Source organism: Nomascus leucogenys, chromosome 10 (assembly GCF_006542625.1).
Source record: "Nomascus leucogenys isolate Asia chromosome 10, Asia_NLE_v1, whole genome shotgun sequence".
NCBI classification, from domain to species: Eukaryota; Metazoa; Chordata; class Mammalia; order Primates; family Hylobatidae; genus Nomascus; species Nomascus leucogenys.
Window position 1 is genome coordinate 65,016,525 of NC_044390.1, and position 19,290 is coordinate 65,035,814.

At 54.7% G+C, this 19,290-nt stretch overlaps 2 protein-coding genes and 3 non-coding genes across 6 annotated transcripts; 1 reads left to right on the forward strand and 4 right to left on the reverse strand.

Moving 5' to 3' along the window:
* The first annotated feature begins 204 nt into the window (after nt 1-204).
* Nucleotides 205-5,101, forward strand: ACP4 (acid phosphatase 4). Its single transcript, XM_030821158.1, has 11 exons — nt 205-315; nt 384-488; nt 564-650; nt 1,438-1,584; nt 1,850-1,948; nt 2,021-2,116; nt 3,468-3,600; nt 3,673-3,755; nt 4,249-4,373; nt 4,578-4,756; nt 4,835-5,101. Exons 1-11 carry the CDS (start codon nt 205-207, stop codon nt 4,948-4,950), a joined length of 1,281 nt encoding a protein of 426 aa, XP_030677018.1. The 3' UTR covers nt 4,951-5,101.
* A 2,046-nt stretch (nt 5,102-7,147) lies between these two features.
* C10H19orf48 (chromosome 10 C19orf48 homolog) lies at nt 7,148-14,071 on the reverse strand. 2 transcript variants are annotated; one of them, XM_030821160.1, is made up of 4 exons: nt 13,789-14,071; nt 11,385-11,425; nt 8,753-8,816; nt 7,148-8,414 (listed from the first exon to the last, which is right to left on the reverse strand). In XM_030821160.1, exon 4 carries the CDS (start codon nt 7,945-7,947, stop codon nt 7,549-7,551), a length of 399 nt encoding a protein of 132 aa, XP_030677020.1. In that variant the 5' UTR covers nt 7,948-8,414; nt 8,753-8,816; nt 11,385-11,425; nt 13,789-14,071; the 3' UTR covers nt 7,148-7,548. The 2 variants fall into 2 exon arrangements, with proteins under 2 accessions (XP_030677020.1, XP_030677021.1); XM_030821161.1 differs by lacking the exon at nt 13,789-14,071 and adding an exon at nt 12,753-13,005.
* Nucleotides 8,489-8,579, reverse strand: LOC115837148. The gene has a single exon (XR_004032180.1). It is a non-coding gene; the product is annotated as a small nucleolar RNA SNORD88 (small nucleolar RNA).
* Nucleotides 8,901-8,991, reverse strand: LOC115837147. Its single transcript, XR_004032179.1, has one exon. It is a non-coding gene; the product is annotated as a small nucleolar RNA SNORD88 (small nucleolar RNA).
* Nucleotides 11,496-11,586, reverse strand: LOC115837146. The gene has a single exon (XR_004032178.1). It is a non-coding gene; the product is annotated as a small nucleolar RNA SNORD88 (small nucleolar RNA).
* Nucleotides 14,072-19,290: the final 5,219 nt, after the last annotated feature.

Below are 19,290 nucleotides of genomic sequence, written 5' to 3' on the forward strand. Positions count from 1 at the left end.
CAGTGTCTCCTGGGGCAGCGGTGAAGATGAAATGAAGATGAAACGGGTTAATCCAAGGCTGGTGGAGGCACTTGGGAATGGGATCTGCGTCCCCTGGGGGAGCGTGCCAGGGCCTGCTATAATGGGGGTGCTGAGTGCAGGGCTGGGACAGGTGTGGCTGCGGCCCAGACAGTGGGCTGAGCTCAGCGTCTGGGCCAGGTGGAAATGGCCGGCCTGGAGTTTTGGGGCCACCCTGCTGGACCTCTCTTGCTGCTGCTGCTGGTGGAGCTGCCACCCCGGGCCCTGCCAGAAGGACCCCTGGTGTTCGTGGCTCTGGTGAGGCGCCCCCACCCCGGCCTGCCCTCAGCTCCCCCAGGGCTAGCCCTGACCAGTCCTGTCCACAGGTATTCCGCCATGGCGACCGGGCCCCACTGGCCTCCTACCCCATGGACCCACACAAGGAGGTGGCCTCCACCCTGTGGCCACGAGGCCTGGGCCAGCTGACCAGGGTGAGAAGTGGGTAGGCAGTGAGGGCAAGGGTGGGAGGAGTGGGGAGGGGTAGGCTGAGGCTGTTCTGTCCCCAGGAGGGGGTCCGTCAGCAGCTGGAGCTGGGCCGCTTCCTGAGGAGCCGCTATGAGGCCTTCCTGAGTCCGGAGTACCGGCGGGAGGAGGTACTGCCATAGTGACCCCACCTGGCCCCCTGACCTCCCACCTTTGACCTCCACTGACTACAATGCTCTCTTTGGGCCTCCACTCTGGCCTTTGACCTCCATCAACCTGACTTGCCCTCTATCTCTAATCTCTGATCCCCGATACACTGACTAACCCACACGGACTTCTGACCCCATCTCAACCTGTCACATCTCGACCTCTGACCTCCATCAACTGACTTTATTTTCTGGCCGCCATCTCTGTTTTCTGAGTCCCACTGACTCCAATCAGACCTCTGGCCTCTGACATTTCACCCCAAACTTGATTTCGATCTTTGACCCTTGTTGACGTAACTTGCCCTCCTGACCTCTAACCTTTAACCTCTACACTTTATCAATTCTGACTTACATTTTCTGTCTCTTCCTGTCTTCTGACATCCCCCAGTTACACAGTCCTCCTGACTTCTGAAGAACATGTATTGAACTCTGACTCCAAGTCCTCCAAGCTGCCCTCCTAAATTTGACCTCTAACCTCCAGCCTCCACCGATTCTGATCTTCCTTTTTGACCCTCATTGACTCAACCGACCCCCTAAATCCAACATGGCTGTCCAGCTTGGGACGTCCAGCCCAGCTGCTCCTGACATTAGCCTCTGGACCCTTGATCCCAACTTCCAACTTCGAAGGCCACATGATTCTCAATGTCTGACCCCTACTCCAAACTGAACCTGAAGCTTCTGATTTGCCACGACAGCTGACCTCTGTCCCCAACCACGACCCCCCGCGTGCCCTCTCTCCACCCCGCTCCAGGTGTACATCCGCAGCACGGACTTTGACCGCACGCTGGAGAGCGCCCAGGCCAACCTTGCCGGGCTGTTTCCCGAGGCTGCTCCCGGGAGCCCCGAGGGCCACTGGAGGCCGATCCCGGTGCACACGGTGCCCGTGGCTGAGGACAAGGTCAGGGGGCTGGACCCAGGTGTGGCGAGGGAGGGAGCGGGTGGAGAGAGAGGCAGCTCTGGGTCTGGCCGCCTCAGCTGGCTCCGAGAAGCAAGGCTGTCCTTGAGCCCGTCTGTCCAGACCAGGGTGAGCCCCGGGGCCCACGCTGCTCTTCTGGATCTGGGAGAAACTGCGACAGACGCAGGGGCCGAGATCCCGGGTTCCCCCGACCCGCTGTGAGACCCAAGGCACAGGGCTGTCCTCTCTGAGCCTCAGTTTTCCCCAGCTGCTGAGGTTCCCCATGCGCAGCTGTCCCCGATACCATGAGCTGCTGCGGGAGGCCACCGAGGCCGCTGAGTACCGGGAGGCCCTGGAGGGCTGGACGGTGAGCAGGGCGGCGGTGGGGGGCGGGGTGCAGGGGATGGGCCTGGGCTCACCCAGACCCACGCGCATCCAGGGCTTCCTGACTCGCCTGGAGAACTTCACGGGACTGTCGCTGGTTGGAGAGCCACTGCGCAGGGCATGGAAGGTTCTGGACACCCTCATGTGCCAGGTGAGCCCTGCCCCTTCCCAGCCAAGGGTTTAAGGACACCTATTTCCAATCCCAGCTTGCTACTCGCTAGCCGTGTTCCCTCATGCATTTGGTTAACCCTCTGTGCCTCACTTTTCCCATCTGCACAGTGGGGATGGCAACACTGGTATCAACACCTCCCGAGGACGCTGTGAGGATTCAAATGGGTTAATCCATGCACTGCGCTTACAATAGTGCCTGGTGTACAGTGAGGGTCTCGCCAGGGTTTGAGGCTACACATTTGGCAATTCCTCCCCACAGTCCTGTAATCAGAAAACCCAAAACCAGGGCAGCGGGAGCTGACCTGAAATGATGTGATGCCTTTTTTTTTTTTTTTTTTTGAGACAAGGTCTTACTCTGTCACCCAGGCTGGAGTGCAGTGGCATTATCATAGCTCACTGCAGCCTCCATCTCCCTGGCTACAGGAATTCTCCTGCTTCAGCCTCTCAAGTAGCTGATGCAGGCAGGTGCACATCACCATGCCTGGCTAATTAAAAAAATTTTTTTTTTTTTTTTTTTTGCAGAGATGGGGTCTCACTATGTTGCCCAGGAACTCCTGGGCTCAAACAATCCTTTCGCCTCCCCAAGCACTGGGATTACAGGCGGGAGCCACCATACCCAGCTAGTACTCTTGCTAGTCTTTGCTCACTCCAGCTCATGGGAATGTTCCAAATCGCAGGGTGGGAGCAGCGATGTGTGTGACTAAGGGGGCTGCCCCAGCCCTTACTGTGTGTGTTCCATGCTGTGTGGTGTCAGTACCATCAGACCTTTCTAAAGTCCAGAATGCCTGAGCTGTGCAACACCTCTGGCCCCAGGGGTTTCAGATAAAGCCTTCTGGGCTGTGTAATGACGACGTCTATTATTAACTAATAATCGCTGTTGGCTGGGCGTGGTGGCTCACACCTGTAATCCCACCACTTTGGGAGGCCGAGGTGGGCGGATCACCTGTGGTCAGGAATTCGAGGCCAGTCTGACCAACATGGTAAAACCCCGTCTCTACTAAAAATAAAAAAAATTAGCCGGGCACCGTGGCACGCACTTGTAATCACAGCTACTTGGGAGGCTGAGGCAGGAGAATCACCTGAACCCGGGAGGCAAGGGATGCAGTGAGCCAAGACTGTGCTACTGCACTCCAGCCTGGGTGATGGAGCAAGGCTCCATCTGAAAAAAAAAAAAAAAAAAAAAAAAATCACTGTTGTCCACATCATGATTTCCCAGCCAGATCCAGATCCAGCCCATGGGGGACTCAGAAGAGCAGGGGGCAGCACAGGCCTGCGGGGCCAGAGGCAAACTCGAGGGCTCACGATGGTCCGTCTGTCCTGTCTCCCCACAGCAAGCCCACGGTCTTCCACTACCAGCCTGGGCCTCCCCAGATGTCCTGCGGACTCTTGCCCAGATCTCGGCTTTGGATATTGGAGCCCACGTGGGCCCACCCCGGGCAGCAGAGAAGGCCCAGCTGACAGGGGGTGAGGTGTGGGGCCGGGAGACTGGGGTGCCTTCCTCTGGGAGATTCTAAGCTCTTTTTACCCCATCCTCAGGGATCCTGCTGAATGCTATCCTTGCCAACTTCTCCCGGGTCCAGCGCCTGGGGCTGCCCCTCAAGATGGTCATGTACTCAGCTGTGAGTCCTTGGGAAGCAGTGCCACGTGGCACTGAAGCACAGGGATGAGGGTGACAGCGATTTAGGTGAGGACGAGCCTGTGGTCCCAATGGACCCCAGCCCACTGCCTGGGGTAACCTGTATCTCCAAACCCTACTCTTGGGCTGTATCATTAGTCTGGAAAGAGGTAGGTGATGGTGTTATGGGAGGAAGAATTTACGAATTAAATATAATTCCTTACTTGTTTTCATTAAGAAAATATGATTGGACTAAGCAGTCTGTCCTTCCAGAGGAGACAGGCTGCTTAGTCCAATCATATTTTGCACCTATCGAGCAATCTTTATTAAGTGGCCGCCTGTAACTGTTGGTACTGCCTTCAGGGTGAGAGGAAGGAGCAGGTCTGGGGGGTTGGTTCTAAGAAGCCTGGGGGACATCTGGATGCACAAGTCTAGTGTTCAGGAGAAAGGAGGCCTCCAGAGAGAAGTGCCGTCTCAGCCCTCGGGTCCACCTGCAGCATGACAGCACCCTGCTGGCCCTCCAGGGGGCCCTGGGCCTCTATGATGGACACACCCCACCATATGCTGCCTGCCTCGGCTTTGAGTTCCGGAGGCACCTGGGGGATCCCAACGAAGATGGAGGGTGAGAATGGTTTGGTGCCCAGGGAGATGGGCGGGAAAGAACTCTCAAAGCAAGGGGTGATGTGCCAGGCAGAGGGCATGGCCAGGCGGGGAGCTGCATGGGATGGTGCTGGGAGGATGACAGGTGTGAGTCAGAAACCCATTTCTCCAGGCTTTAAGATCAATGACGGGAGGGAGGAGGTGCCACCATGTCCTCTCTCTCCAGGAATGTCACCATCTCCCTCTTCTACCGCAATGACTCCGCCCACCTGCCCCTGCCTCTCAGCCTCCCCGGGTGCCCGGCCCCCTGTCCACTAGGCCGCTTCTACCGGCTGACCGCCCCGGCCCGGCCTCCGGCCCATGGGGTCCCCTGCCATGGCCCCTATGAGGCTGCCATCCCCCCAGGTGACAGTCCTCTGTGTCGGGGTGGGAGTGGAGGGTCGCCAAGTCCTGGCACTCACACCCCACATGTTCTCCCTGCAGCTCCAGTGGTGCCCCTGCTGGCCGGAGCTGTAGCTGTGCTGGTGGCACTCAGCTTGGGGCTGGGCCTGCTGGCCTGGAGACCAGGGTGCCTGAGGGCCTTGGGGGGCCCCGTGTGAACCAGAAACCAGGGCTTCCCTACCCCCAGCTGACACTGGACCCCAACATGTGTGCTCACTAGCTGCTCTGGCTTCTGTGACTTACTGTGCGCCTGGGTGCATGGGGAACGAGGGCTGGGTGGAGTCTGGCCTGGAAACCGGTGTGTGCATGTGCACGTCTGTGTGACGGTGGCATGAGTGTGCATGCATGCGTGTCACGTGTGAACAGTTTCTGCACTTAGACGCGTGCACAGGTGGTCTGTACGTCCATGCTGGTAAAAACATGTCTGTGACATACATTCAAGCACAAATGTGCCCATGTCTGAACAAGCAGGCATGCCTGCATGGCACTATTTTGGTAGAGACAAGGCCTTTGGGGCCCAGGCTGGAGTAGTGGCATGAGCATAGCTCACTGCAGCTTTGAACTGTCTCAAGTGACCCTCCTGTTTCAGCTCCTACAGGTGTGTGCAATGCCTGGTTAATTTTGTTTTCTTGGTATGTTGGCCAGGCCGGTCTCAAATTCCTGGCCTCAAGCAATCCTCCTGCCCTGGCCTCCCAAAGCACTGGGATTAAAGGTGTGAGCCACCACACCCAGGTGGCATGTTTATGCACCTTTTCATATAAGCATTGGAAGCATGTGGGCTGGCTGAGGACATGGTGGACCCTGTAGGTACCTCCACTTGCAGCTTGTGTGACAAGACCTTGCTCAGTGAGCCTCGATGTGGACCATGTGCCCTGTGGAGACCAGGCTCACAGGAGTTGGACCCTCAAGTCTGGTTATTTGGTGACCCCCCCCCCCCACTAGCTCTCAATGCAACCATGAACTCCGGTAGAGTCAGGGGCATCTGGCAGCAGACCTGAGAAAGGTGCACGATTCAAAGCCTGGTTTCCGAGGCTGTGCGCCTTTGGGCAAGTGACAGGCCCTGATAAGTCTCACTTGGCAGAACCACGACTCTAACCCAGTGGACTCCACAACTCCCAAAATTAACTTCCTGGGGACAGGCAGAGAGCAGGGAAAACCGATGACACTCTTGGCTGTGCACTGTAACTGCTGCGAGTGATGTGGAGGCGCTGGCCAATACAGTAGCCATGACCATGTGTGGCTATTTAAGTTTAGGTTAAATAAAATGTTCAGGTGCCATCACACGGGCCACACATCCACCACTATAATCATTTATCAGATGCTGATGACAGCTACTCCCCCACACTCATGCAGCAGCCACAAGGGCCACCTGCATACTGCCCTAGCCCATTTCTTCCCAGGGTCCTGAGGGCAGCCTCTCATGCAGACTGATCCCTGGGGAGTCCCCAGACCCGCCTCACTGCCCTTCCCGGCATTCCCTAGAGGAGCTGGGTGGTCACGGGCCACCCCAGATGGATGCCAGGAGCCATGCCCCTCACACTTCCTGGCCCTGGTAGGGAGCCTGGCTGCTTCCCTGCAGGCTCATGGAGACCCCAAGTGCCAGGTGGGGTTACCTGTGGCTGTGACCGACTTCCACCTGGGGGCAAGAGCCCACCCTTTCCCAGCAGCCTGCTGGAAGGGCCCGTTCAGAGCTGGGGGCCTGCTAGTGGGCAGAGGCCTTGGTGGATCCCCCTGGACCCAGCTCAGCAGCTGAGCCCAGAGGATTAAGCACCACAGTTTGGAGTGATAAGTCCGCTGTTTAACAGGGGCCCCTGTGCCCAAAACCTCAGCTGTGAAGCCAGAACTGCCAGGGCTCAGTGAGTCCTCAGAGCTGTCACCTGTGATTCTGACCCCAACACACCCTAAACCCAGACCCAGAACTCAGACCATACAGAAGCCACACACAGCAAAACCAGACCCATCAGAAGGGACTGCCTGCCCACAGCACACAGCCAATGCATGCTTTCAGAGAGAAGGCATAGCGAGAGACCTTAAGAGAAAACCCACGACAGGCCAGGCATGGTGGCTCACACCTGTAATCCCAGCACTTTGGGAGGCCAAGGCGGGTGGATCACTTGAGGTCAGAAGTTCGAGACCAGCATGGCCAACATGGTGAAATCTCATCTCTACTGAAAATACAAAACTAGCCAGGCGTGGTGGCAGGTGCCTGTAATCCCAGCTACTCGGGAGGCTGAGGCAGGAGAATCACCTGGACCCAGGAGCGGGAGGTTGCAGTGAGCTGAGATTGTGCCACTGCACTCCAGCCTGGGCATCAAAAGCAAAACAGTCTCAAAAACAGAACAAACCAATCCTTACAAAAACAGAGTAAACGCTTCAACATGCTTTTATGTCAAGGGCGTGGGGTCACCCTGCTTGGCCTGCAGTGCTTTGGGGCCCCATGTGGTGGAGGGGTGGGCACACATGGTACCCACCTACCCTGCTGTCTGGGCAGAAATGTAACATGGCACATGATGCCTGGGGGATCACACCCCCCACGGACTCATGGTAAGTGTCCACTCACGAGGCCTGCTCCCCTCATGATGTCTGGCCAGTGACACCCACAGGGGAGGTTGGGGGCAGATACTCTTCTCTTCCGGGGTCCTTGAACATGGTGTCAGGGTGTGGCTAGCTCGAGGAACGCCGAACGGCTCCATGGGGAGGGTAGTGCCCAAGGCTTTTTGCCTCCCCTACCATGTCCCGCGCTTCCTGACTGCAGCTCAAACCAGGAGCAGCTCCCCCAGGATTCTGGCCTGCTTCACCCCTGGAGCACCAGGCCAGGTGGCGTCTGTCCTTGAGAGCCAGGCCCAGGTCTCACGGTGGCATATGGACAGCTCTTCCCCACAGGCCTGGTCACAATAGGGAAGCGGGGGTGGCTCCTCCCCTAGCCTGCAGGAAGCCCTTGGTAGCCCACTTATCCACCTTCTCCTGGCTGTGTGGCTCAGCAGCCAAGTCCTTGTGCACTGGGTTGGGTCCCGGCATGAGCCTGGTGGCCTGGCGGGCCCTGGCACCATGGAGAGCAGCCTGCTGTCAGTGATGGCCTGGATCTCCAGGACAGCCTCCAGCACTGTCATGCCCTTGACCAGCTGGCGCTGGTACAGGACCTGGGTAACAGGCATGTCCTTGGGCGTCACTGGCTCAGGGGCAGAGGACAAGGTTGAGGAGGAAGCTGGATACCCTGTCCATGGTGGGCCGGGGCTGGAAGGGCAGCTCAGTGGCCTCGAAGTGCCGGGAGGACTCCCAGCTGGCACCAGGCCATCAGCAGCCGGGTGGGCAGTGCCGTGCTGCTGTTGCCCTCAGGGCCTTGCAGTGGTAGCTGAAGATGACACCTTGTCAGGTTGGATCAGGTCACCCCACAGCAGCAGCTCTCGAGAGCTGAGGCACGAGGCAGGGGCCTGGCTGTACACCTGCAGGACCCAGGAGAGCCTGTTGCGGTTCTTGCCCGAAGCGCCGAGATAGCCAGGAGCTCAGTGTCCCTGTAGCAGGAGCAGAACCAGCTCCGGCCCAGGTGGGTGGGTGCCAGCACTTTCCTAGCCATGGCTGCAGCCACACCTAGGCAGGAAACAGCAGAGCGTCTGGAGGGATGCTGTCAGGGGAAGGACACAGAGAAGGCACTGAATGGGGGAAACGGCCACACCCCCACCATCACCTCCTGGAGTGGGGCCCCTCAGATCCCCGGGTGTCAAAGGTCCCGGGGTGCACCATGTCCTCAGGGGCAGTCGGAGCCCAGTGCTGGACATCATGGGGTCGCCAAGTGCAGCCCTTTCAAGAACCCTCACACTGGACATCTCACTGCAACCCAGCCCCAGTCCCCATCCCACCTCCGCCCCCCAAGACAGTTACTAAGAAGGTTAATGAGCCCAGTGCTTAGGGCAGCGCCTGGCTCGGCACTTGCTGGGCACTTGTCTACATCCGCCTTCTCACCATCGCCACGAGTAACAGGCAGCCTCCTCTGTTCTTACTGAGTGATGGTCAGGCCCTTCAGCACCTGGAGGCAGGAGGGCACAGGGGAGGGGAGAAGGTCAGTGGGGTGCAGGGCAGCCAAGATACCCACCAGCCCTCCCCAGAGCCGGGGCCCCTCAGACCCCCGGGTGTCAAAGGTCCCGGGGGGCACCGTGTCCTCAGTGGCAGTCAGAGCCCAGTGCTGGACATCATGGAGGCCCCAGTGCCCGCACCCCCTCCTGATGTGGGTCCCAGGACCACCTGCTGTCCTGAGGGGGACATCACAGAAGAGTGCTGAGAGATCAGGCAACAAACTGAATGACACTTGGTCCCCGGGGGTGCCAGGCTGCCCCCCCGCTTCCAGCTCAGCCTGGGTGTGGCTCCTTGTATGATCTAGGCGCACTGACCTCACCCCTCCCCGCCCCCCAGCAGCAGTGTTTCTCTGGAAAACGGGACTAGAGATGCCTGCAGACAGGCACATCTGTGGGGTTCAGTGAGAGGACGGGGCCAAACCCTTCTGCTCGGGCCTCCTGTGCCCTAACGGGATACCCCTCAATCGCCTCTGCTGCCCCCAGCCCAGCTCTTCTAAGCTGCTCTGACTTCACCAGAACCTTCTGTGACATAGGGAAGGGGCAGCTGCCTCTCACTGGGACCCTGGCAGGATAAGTTCAGTTTATTCTTCACAAAAGCACTAACACTGCGGGTGCTCGCTCAGTGCGAGCTGCCGTTTAACAACCACAGAAACACTGAAAGTTCCATTTTGCATAGAAATATGCTTTGTATGAAGACGGGGCCCTTATTTAAGCTAATCAAGAAAAATTAAAAACCCAGCCCCCAGCCACAAACTAGCCACATTCCAGGTGTCCAAGAGCCACCTGTGGCCAGTGGCTGCCAGATTGCACAAGGCGAGGAACTTTCTATCTGGACAGTCGTAAGGAAGGCGCTGGCCCAGAATCCACAGATGCTACATGTCCCTTCTGTCTTCCCTATCCCGCACCAGCTGTCTTCTCACCTCTCGCACATCCCTACCCAACTGGCACCGACCCCACTCCTTATGTCCCCAGGAATCCCCTCTAAGCCAGCCATGACAAATGCTCAGCTCCATTCACTACCCTACAGAGGATCTTGGATTAAGAGCACAGGACCCGGCCAGGCACGGTGGCTCATGCTTGTAATACCAGCACTTTGGGAGGCTAAGGCGGGTGGACCACGAGGTCAGGAGATCAAGACCATCCTGGCTAACACAGTGAAACCCCATTTCTACTAAATATACAAAAAAAAAAAAAAAAAAATTAGCCGGGCGTGGTGGCAGGCGCCTGTAGTCCCAGCTACTCGGGAGGCTGAGGCAGGAGAATGGCGTGAACCCGGGAGATGGAGCTTGCAGTGAGCCAAGATTGCACCACTGCACTCCAGACCAGGCGACATGGCAAGACTTCGTCTCAAAAAAAAAAAAAAAAAAAAAGAAAGCACAGGACTCTCAGAAAGATACTCAGGGGAACTGCAATCCCAGCCAACCCTGCCCAAAAGCCAGTTTCCTTGCCAGAAACAGCTGAAACCTCCAAGAACCCAGAGAACACACTTTCAGTTCTATTTCACTGCAGCCACAGTTCCAGCTCCTGACATCTAAGGAACAAATGAAAATCCTCCCAGAGCTGAGAACACCTGTCTCTTTTCTGATAACACACACTCACGCTTGTCTGATTTTGCTCTTTGAAACAATTCTCCTGATAAAGCCTGTTATTTTTGTTGTAAAAATAGGAGTTCCTTGAATTGTATCAGTTTATATATAAATGGTTCACTGCAGGCTAAGTTGTGCTTAAAGACACATTGCATTCAGCCTACAAAACCCATGATGTAATGTGACAGGACCACCTGGGAGTCACTGTTTCTTTTCCACTGCTGAGTTATGACATGTCTGATTAGTTCTTTCCCCTGAAACACAAAAGCTTGTTTCCTCCAGTCCACGCATTCCTCTTCTCATTCAAGCCCCACCTTTGGAAGGCAGGAAGCGCTACTGTCCTGGGCCATCTGCTCGGTGCCTGCTCCACAGACATAGCAGTGAGGCGCAGAAGAGTGATGGTCTGGTGAATGTCTCCAAGCCTGTAAACAGCAGAGCTGGGATTTGGACCCAGTCCTGTCTGCCTAGTTTTCCACAGCTGTGAGATGGGTGTTTTTTTTTTTTTTTTTTTTGGAGAGGGAGTTTCACTCTTGTTGTCCAGGCTGGAGTGCAATGGCACAATCTTGGCTCACCACAACCTCTGCTTCCCGGGTTCAAGTGATTCTCCTGCCTCAGCTTCCTGAATAGCTGGGATTACAGGCATGTGCCACCACGCCTGGCTAATTTTTTGCATTTTTAGTAGAGACAGGGTTTCACCATGTTGGCTGGGCTGGTCTCGAACACCTGACCTCAGGTAATCCACCTACCTCGGCCTCCCAAAATGCTGGAATTACAGGCGTAAACCACTGCGCCCGGCCTGAGATGGTTTTTGTATGTAAGCACTGAGTACAATCATTGGCACATAAATTAGTTCCCAGAGATACAGTATGAAGTCAACCTAGACAGTGAGATATTTTAAACCCAGGTGAGTCAAGGAGCAGGAGCAAGGGTTCTTACCTGGATGGGCATGGTGGGTGGTCCTAAGCTGGACGCTGCTCCTGTAATACAGAAAGACACAATGAGGGTGGGGGAGGAAGTAGTCTGCAAGTCCACGAGCCATTAAAACTGGGGCCCCTCAGACCCCCAGGTGTCAAAGGTCCTGGGGTGCACTGTGTCCTCAGGGGTGATCGGAGCCCAGTGCTGGACATCATGGGAGCCCCAGCCCCTCTGCAATCAGGTCCTGAGGCCAGTTACCTTCAGGGACAGAGGCCAAGCTAACAGAGCTTAAAGAATAGGAAACACGACTGGGCATGGTGGCTCACAAATGTAACTTCAGCACCTTGGGAAGTCGAGGTGGGCAGATCACAAAGTCAGGAGTTTGAGACCAGCCTGGCCAATATGGTGAAACCCCGTCTCTACTAAAAATACAAAATTAGCCAGGCGTGGTGGCGCATGCCTGTAATCTCAGCTACTCGGAAGGCTGAGGCAGGAGAATTGCTTGAACCCAGGAGGCGGAGGCTGCAGTGAGCCAAGTCGTGCCACTGCACTCCAACCTGGGCAACAGAGCAAGACTTGTCTCAAAAAAAAAAAAAGAGTAGGAAACGCAAAACCCACCCAGAAGGTAGGAATTTTGCTCATGGAGACACCAAGATGCCCCAACCTCCCCAATGTCACAGGTCCTCGGGGGACTGTCCTCATGGGATGGGTAGGACCCCAAATGCACTACATGAAGATGTCCCCGGTGTTCATCCCCCACTGTTTGCAGGTTTCTTTAGCACTGGCTACACCTGCACATAACCCATAAACAGAGAAAGCTGCCAAGACACAAATCCCCTGGAAGAACTTATTGAGAGAAAGGAGAAGGAAGGGGGCTATTCTAGGAAGAAACAAAGCCAACTTGTAAATAATAAATAATGAGCAGAGACCCTCGACTGAGTCAGGTTTGAACATATCAGCTGTAAAAGACATCTCGAAGATGACTGAGGAAAAACAGGCAGAAAACAGATTGTTAAATTGCAGTATTAAGGAATTAATGTCATTAAGGGTGACAATGCTAATAACATTAAGTAGAAAAATGTTACTGTAGGTACACATATTTGAGTAAAATATGAACCTTTCTTTCCTAAGAGTCTGCTCTGTTGCCCAGGCTGGAGTGCAGTGGCGCGATCTTGGCTAACGGCATCCTCCCACTTCCTTCATAAGTAGCTGGGACTACAGGCCCGCACCACCACGCTTGGCTCACTTCACTATTTTTTGTAAAGATGGGGTTTTGCCATGTTGCTCAGGCTGGTCTTGAACTCCTAGGGTCAAGCGACCCACCCACCTCGGCCTCCCAAAGTGCCGGGATAACAGGCATGAGCCACCGCATCCGGCCATGAAACTTACTTTCAAAACACTAAGCACAAGGTTTTTGAATATGGCAAAATGGTGCAAATGTTCAACTTTCCCATTTATTGGTAGATTTTAATATTGCCAAAGGAGGACGTGCCAATGATGAATGCATGAGAAAAATACTTTCACTTGTGACATGAGCAAACTCAACGCTTTTCTAGGTGGTTGCATGAAGGAGGAAAGTCAAGTAGAGCTCCTTGCTGTGTCGTGGTGGGAGATAGGAAATCGGCTAGCTGCTTCCATGCTGAGCCTCCTCGGCAGGGGCATGGGCCCCGCTTAAGTCAGGAAACCGATGTTCAAGACCTTAACGGACTTAAGCGAATAACTAACGTTAACAAAACCCTCTCACGTGGCATGAACGGTCAGAATGACTCCCGCAGATAAGCAAAGGACTCGTTTGCTTCCTTCTATATCCATTCCTACATGGTTCTCAAACCAGGCAACTCACCTAGAAACCTCACTCTCACTTCTTTGGTAACTCGATATCCTATCCGTGTCCCTATGGAACCCCCCAAAACCCTCTCCTCTCCCGTCCCCTAGTCTTTGTTCAAGGTTGCACAAAAATGCCAGCCGTCCAGAATTTTAAAAGCAAGAGCGAATTTCTAAGGAAGCATCTGTAAGTAGCACGAGGATGGAAACACTTGCAAGGAACTCAATGTCGCCTCCCAGCCCGCCCACCTCTCTCCCCTAACCAAACGGACAAGATGGCGGAGGCCTGCGGCGTGCGGGCAACACAAGGGGCGAGCTCCGCAGAGGGGCAGACGGAGGGGGGTCCGCCCCAGCATCCCTGTTCACGCCAACTGTAGGAGTCGCCACCTCCCAAGCGCCCCAAACAGCTACCACCATCCCCGCAGAAAACTCCCAGACTCGTCCCGGAGCGCGCTCTCTGGGTCCCTGCAAACGCCCTGACCCTTTCCACGCGACTACACGACCGGTCTCATTGCAGCCTCGAGACCTTCAGGACACGTGCGTCCTTCACCCCAAAAGCCCCGCCACAGAGCCGGGAAAAAGCCACAACCTGGAACCTTACCCCAGCATTTCTCTCTCCAAAGCGGGAGCGGGTTGCAGCAAGCGCCCCCTTTATAGCGCGCGCCGCTCGCAAGGCCGGTCCTCGGCGCCAGCCCGCGCTCCGCCCGAGGCGTCCAATACACACGCCTGTTTGGGAAACCCAATTGCATGCTTAAGGAAAGGAATACCGCCTGCTTCCGCTAGAATCTTCCTGAACAAGCGAGGAGGCGCTGTCTCTGGGACGGATGAAAAGGGGCCAGGATATGATGGAAACGATTGTCTTGTCACCTGCGTCCGGCAATTCTGAAGACAGCACCAAAGATGCGCCGTGAAGAGAAAGGACCCCGAGGGCGGCCCGACCCGAGAGAGAATCCGCTGGGACTATTTGCGCGGCAGGGGCTTCAGCTGAGGCTGCAGAGGCGGGGCCCAAGCCGAAGGGCCGGAGCCAAATTAAGTCCCCGCCATGGGGCTGGAGGCGGGGCCAGTGCGGAGATTGACAGGGAACCGTCCTGGGAAAGCGCTCACGTGGCACAGAATTAGAGGCGGAGCCTACACGGTGAGAGGCCGGGCTAGAACAGTGACGCAAGGGCCGGAAGGCGGGACCCTGGGTCTGGAGAAGCCGGGGACGGCGGCCAAGACTCCTGGGTCTGAGGGAGGAGGGGCTGGGCGTCTGGACTCCTGGGTCTGAGGGAGGAGGGCGGGGCCTGGACTCCTGGGTCTGAGGGAGGAGGGGTTGGGCGTCTGGACTCCTGGGGCTGAGGGAGGAGGGCGGGGCCTGCACTCCTGGGTCTGAGGGAGGAGGGGCTGGGGGCCTGGACTCCTGGGTCTGAGGGAGGAGGGGCTGGGGGCCTGGACTCCTGGGGCTGAGGGAGGAGGGCGGGGCCTGCACTCCTGGGTCGAGGGAGGAGGGCGGGGCCTGGACTCCTGGGTCTGAGGGAGGAGGGGCTGGGGGCCTGGACTCCTGGGTCTGAGGGAGGAGGGGCTGGGGGCCTGGACTCCTGGGTCTGAGGGAGGAGGGGCTGGGCGTCTGGACTCCTGGGGCTGAGGGAGGAGGGCGGGGCCTGCACTCCTGGGTCTGAGGGAGGAGGGGCTGGGGGCTTGGACTCCTGGGTCTGAGGGAGGAGGGGCTGGGCGTCTGGACTCCTGGGTCTGAGGGAGGAGGGGCTGGGGGCCTGGACTCCTGGCCCTGTGGGAGGAGGGGCTGGGGTCGTGATTCCCGTGTTTGGGAGAAGAGGAGGTTGGGAGCTGGGACTCCTGGGGCTGAGGGAGGCCTTTGGGGCTCACACCCAGTTGTGATGGTCTAAGGTCTGGGGGCCTGCATTCTTGGTAGGGTTGGAGATCTGAGGAGTGTGTTTCTGCTGATACGATTATACAGTCTTTCCACTTATATGATTATTTTGAAAATAAAAAAAAATGAAACTTCTCTACTCCAAACTCACTTTCTAGGAGTTTCACTGTCAACAATTTGGTGTGGACTTTATTTATGTTTTATTTTTTCAGATGGAGTCTTGCTCTGTTGCCCAGGCTGGAGTGCAGTGGTGTGATCTCAGCTCACTTCACCCTCTGCCTCCCGAGTTCAAGCAGTTCTCGTGCCTCAGCCTCCCGAGTAGCTGGGATTACAGGTGCCCATCACCACGCCCAGCTAATTTTTTTGTATGTTTAGTAGAGACAAGGTTTCACCATGTTGGCCAGGCTGGTGTTGAACTCCTGACCTCAAGTGATCCGCCTGCCTCAAACCTCCCAAAGCTCTGGGATTACAGGTGTGAGCCACCACGCCTGGCCTGGTGTGGACTACACACACACACACACACACACACACACACACACACACACACACACACAATGGATAAAGATACTTCTTTCCACTCTAATTTGTCCCATAAGTTTTTTCCCCACATGGGTACATACGGAATTATCTCATTCACTAAACAATGGCAAAGGGCTCCTTTGTGTGAATTAAACACACTTTGTTTAGCAGGTCCCTGGTCATTTGGGTTGTTTTCTTCTTTCTAGGGAGGAGACTCCTTTCATGAACCTTGTGGTCTGAAGTAAAAGGAAGAGACCTACATTCCTCTCTTAAGGAAATGAGAGACATTTATGTCACTGGCTGCTGCCTCACTTTAGCATAAAAGCAAAGTCCTCACTGTGACCCACGCAGCCCTTAGTGATCTGGCCCCTGTCCCCGCTCAGCCTGCATCTCTTTCCTCTCCTTTGGCCTCCCTGGTGCTCCTGGAACCTGCCAAGGACGTTTCTACTTCAGGGACTTTGCATGTACTGTCCTCTCTGCCTGGAACTCTTTTCCCCCATCTACATGGCTTTCTGCCTCCCTTGGTCCTGTCTCTGCTCAGATGTCATCCTGGAATGGAGTCTCCTGACCTCCTTGTCTCCACTTTATGTGACTGTGAGGCTCTCTTGTTCCCAATCCCATCTCACCTACCCTCCTATATTTTTCGTCGTAACATTCACCTCTAACTATTGTCTGCTTTATTTTATTTTATTTTTTGAGACAGCGTCTCACTCTGTCACCCAGGCTGGAATGCAGTGGCATCATCATGGCTCACTGCAGCCTCGACTTCTCAGGCTCAATCAGTCCACCCGCCTCAGCCTTCATGTAGCTAAGACTATAAGAGGACACCACCACGCCCAGATAATTTTTGTGTTTTTTGTAGAGACAGGGTTTCGCCTTGTTACCTAGGCTGGTCTTGAACTCCTGGGCTCAAGCCATCTACCCACCTCAGCCTCACAAAGTGCTGGGATTACAGGTGTGAGCCACCATGCCCAGCCCTAACTACTTGTTTATGGCCATATTTTGCTGCCTTGCTGAATGTCAGTTCCATAAGGATAAGGATTCGTGTCTAGTTTGATCAGTGCTATGCATCCAGTGTCTGGCATATAGTTGCAGCTCCGTCTGTGTTTAAAGACGAAATTTGCGGCAAGGAGTGGTGGTTTAATCCTATAATCCCAGCACTTTGGGAGGCCGAGGCAGGAGAATGACTTGAGCCCAGAAGTTTGAGACCAGACTGAGCAACATAGACCCCATCTCTAGAAAAAAATTTTAAAATTAGCCAGGCATGGTGTCACATGCCTGTGGAGCCAGCTACTCAGGAGGCTGAGTTGGGAGGATTGCTTGAGCCCAGGAGGTTGAGGCTGCAATGAGCTGTTGCAGCACTGTACTCCAGCCTGCGTGACAGAGAGAGACCCTATCTCAAAATTAAGTTAAGTAAATGAATAAATTTGGGAGCCTTTTGCAGGAGACAAGGGGGAGGATTATTGCAATAGTACAGAAAGAGCACACACTATGGGCCAGGCATTGTGCTAAATCCTACCTAGATTAAAGTACTATTATTATCCTCATTTTACACATGGGTTCCACACGTTGTCTCTGGTCACAGAGCTACTAAGTGACAGAGCCTAGACTCAAAACCAGGCAGCTTAGCCACTGTATGAGAGGGAGATAGGTGGCAGCCCCAGGCCAAGGCCCTGTAGGACAATGATACGGCTTTGTACTTGGCTTTCAACTCTGCCCTGTCCAGGAAATGGCTCTCTGTTAGCCCCAAACCATCTTCAAAGGGCCATTACACAGCCTTGTGCTGGGGGACTCTGGGGAAAAGAAAGATGGGGTGGTGGTAGGAGCTACTGGTAAGGGCAGGAGGTGAAGTGTGGGTGCAGGGGGAATTTGCTTCCGGAAGGGTAAATTATTAAGGACTGCAAAAATAAAGGATGAAGCTAAAAGGGCTTGGGGAGAATGAGATATTCGGCAAACACTGATTAAGCACTATCTGTATGCCAGGGACCATTGGCTCGGCCTCTTTGTTGACCTTGTGCCTTGAGTCCCTTACTTAGGAGTCCATTCCCTTCCCTATCCCTCTACCCCAGAGGGCCCAAAGATGGCCCCAGAGAGGGGTTTCAGTTCCACCAATGCTTCCAAGGCTCGGAGCTAAATTAAAGAATATTCTGGGCAGAAAATACAGATTATTTTAAAAGATAGATTATTAATCTGGATTGAGGTGGGTCAGAAGGGACTGAAAAAAGATGAGTCTTCATGGGATTAGGGGCCAGAGAGCAGGGTAGTCAGACACTTGGCAGAGAGCTGTGGGAGCAGGCCAGTGGTGGGATCATTCGCATGTCTTAGGTCCGGATGGGCTGCAGCGCCAGGATAGACCAGAAGTACATGTAATTCAGATAGGACAAGAAGCCTTGTGGAGAGGAAGAGGGCACAGGACATGAGACACAGAGTTCATCTGCCCAATCACAATCACAGTCCTGTCCGCAGGCCCAATTGCACGCCCTGCTCTGCATCAAACCCCATCCCCAAACCTATTCTTAAACCCATCACCAATTCCATCCCATCCCCTAACCTATTCCCAAACCCATTCCTAAACCGAAACTCACCTTCATCCCCTACACTGTCCCTAACCCATACCCAAACTCCAACCCGGTCCCATCCCCATTATCCAGCCCCGTGTGCATCCCCAATCCCGCCTCCCACTTCAGTCACTTCCTATCTAGCCCTGTCCACAACCCCAGCCCTGTCCCAAATGCTATCCCACAAGATTCCTGTCTGCATCCCTGAACCCATGCCCAAACCCAACCTCATCCTCTCCCATACCAGTAATCAGGAAGAGGAAGACACTGGCCCAGGTCAGGTAGAAGCTGAGTGCCAGCTGGTAGGTCATGCCTTCCTGCAGGTGCTTGTGGGCCTGCAGCAGGTAGAACAGGATACCCAGCATGATGCTGGTTCCTGCATGAGCACAGGTGTTAGGAGGCTGAGAAGCAGGTATGTGAGGACTACTTCCCATAGTCATGTGGCTGCCTGGCTCTGGCTCATTATTTCCCCACTTTCTTTAACCTCCCAGACCCTGTACCTTTGCTCCTAAGCAGGAAGATGGGCTTCTGACCATGTCCTGCTAGAGGACACTGAAAGTGCAAGCCTTGGGCTTTAACCAGGCAATGGTAAGTCTGTAACCACGGGTTTTGAGGCCAACAGCAGGGATCTTCCCTGCCTCCACCTTTGGACTTAGGGCAGCCATGCCATATCTCTGAGCCTCAGTTTCCTCATCTGTAGAGTGGGCACAATCATAGGACCCATCTCCTTGGGCCGTCATGAGGAGTTACTGAGGTTGGCACATTTCCAAGTACACAGCAAGCCCTTAGGGATTGGGATTGATTATTTTCATTCTATTGGGTCTTTAATTTAGGGCTTCGGAAGAAATAGACAAGGAATTTAGTCATTCTGGATATATTGGAATGACATGAATTAAAGATAATTTGTGAATAGGAAAAGACTTTTTCCCCTGGACAGTGGAGTACTGGGTAGTTTTGTCTGATGTTATTGAAAAATAATATAGAAGGTATTTTCTGTTTAATTAAAAAGAGGAATAGACAGAAATGGTTTTCTTACAGAAAAATGTTCTGTTATAGATGGTTTAAAACGAAGGTGCTTTCTATACTTTTTTAAAAACTCATAGTTTTTTTGCGCAATATTCTATACCTTGTATTTTATATTTAAACAATTAGGAAGAGC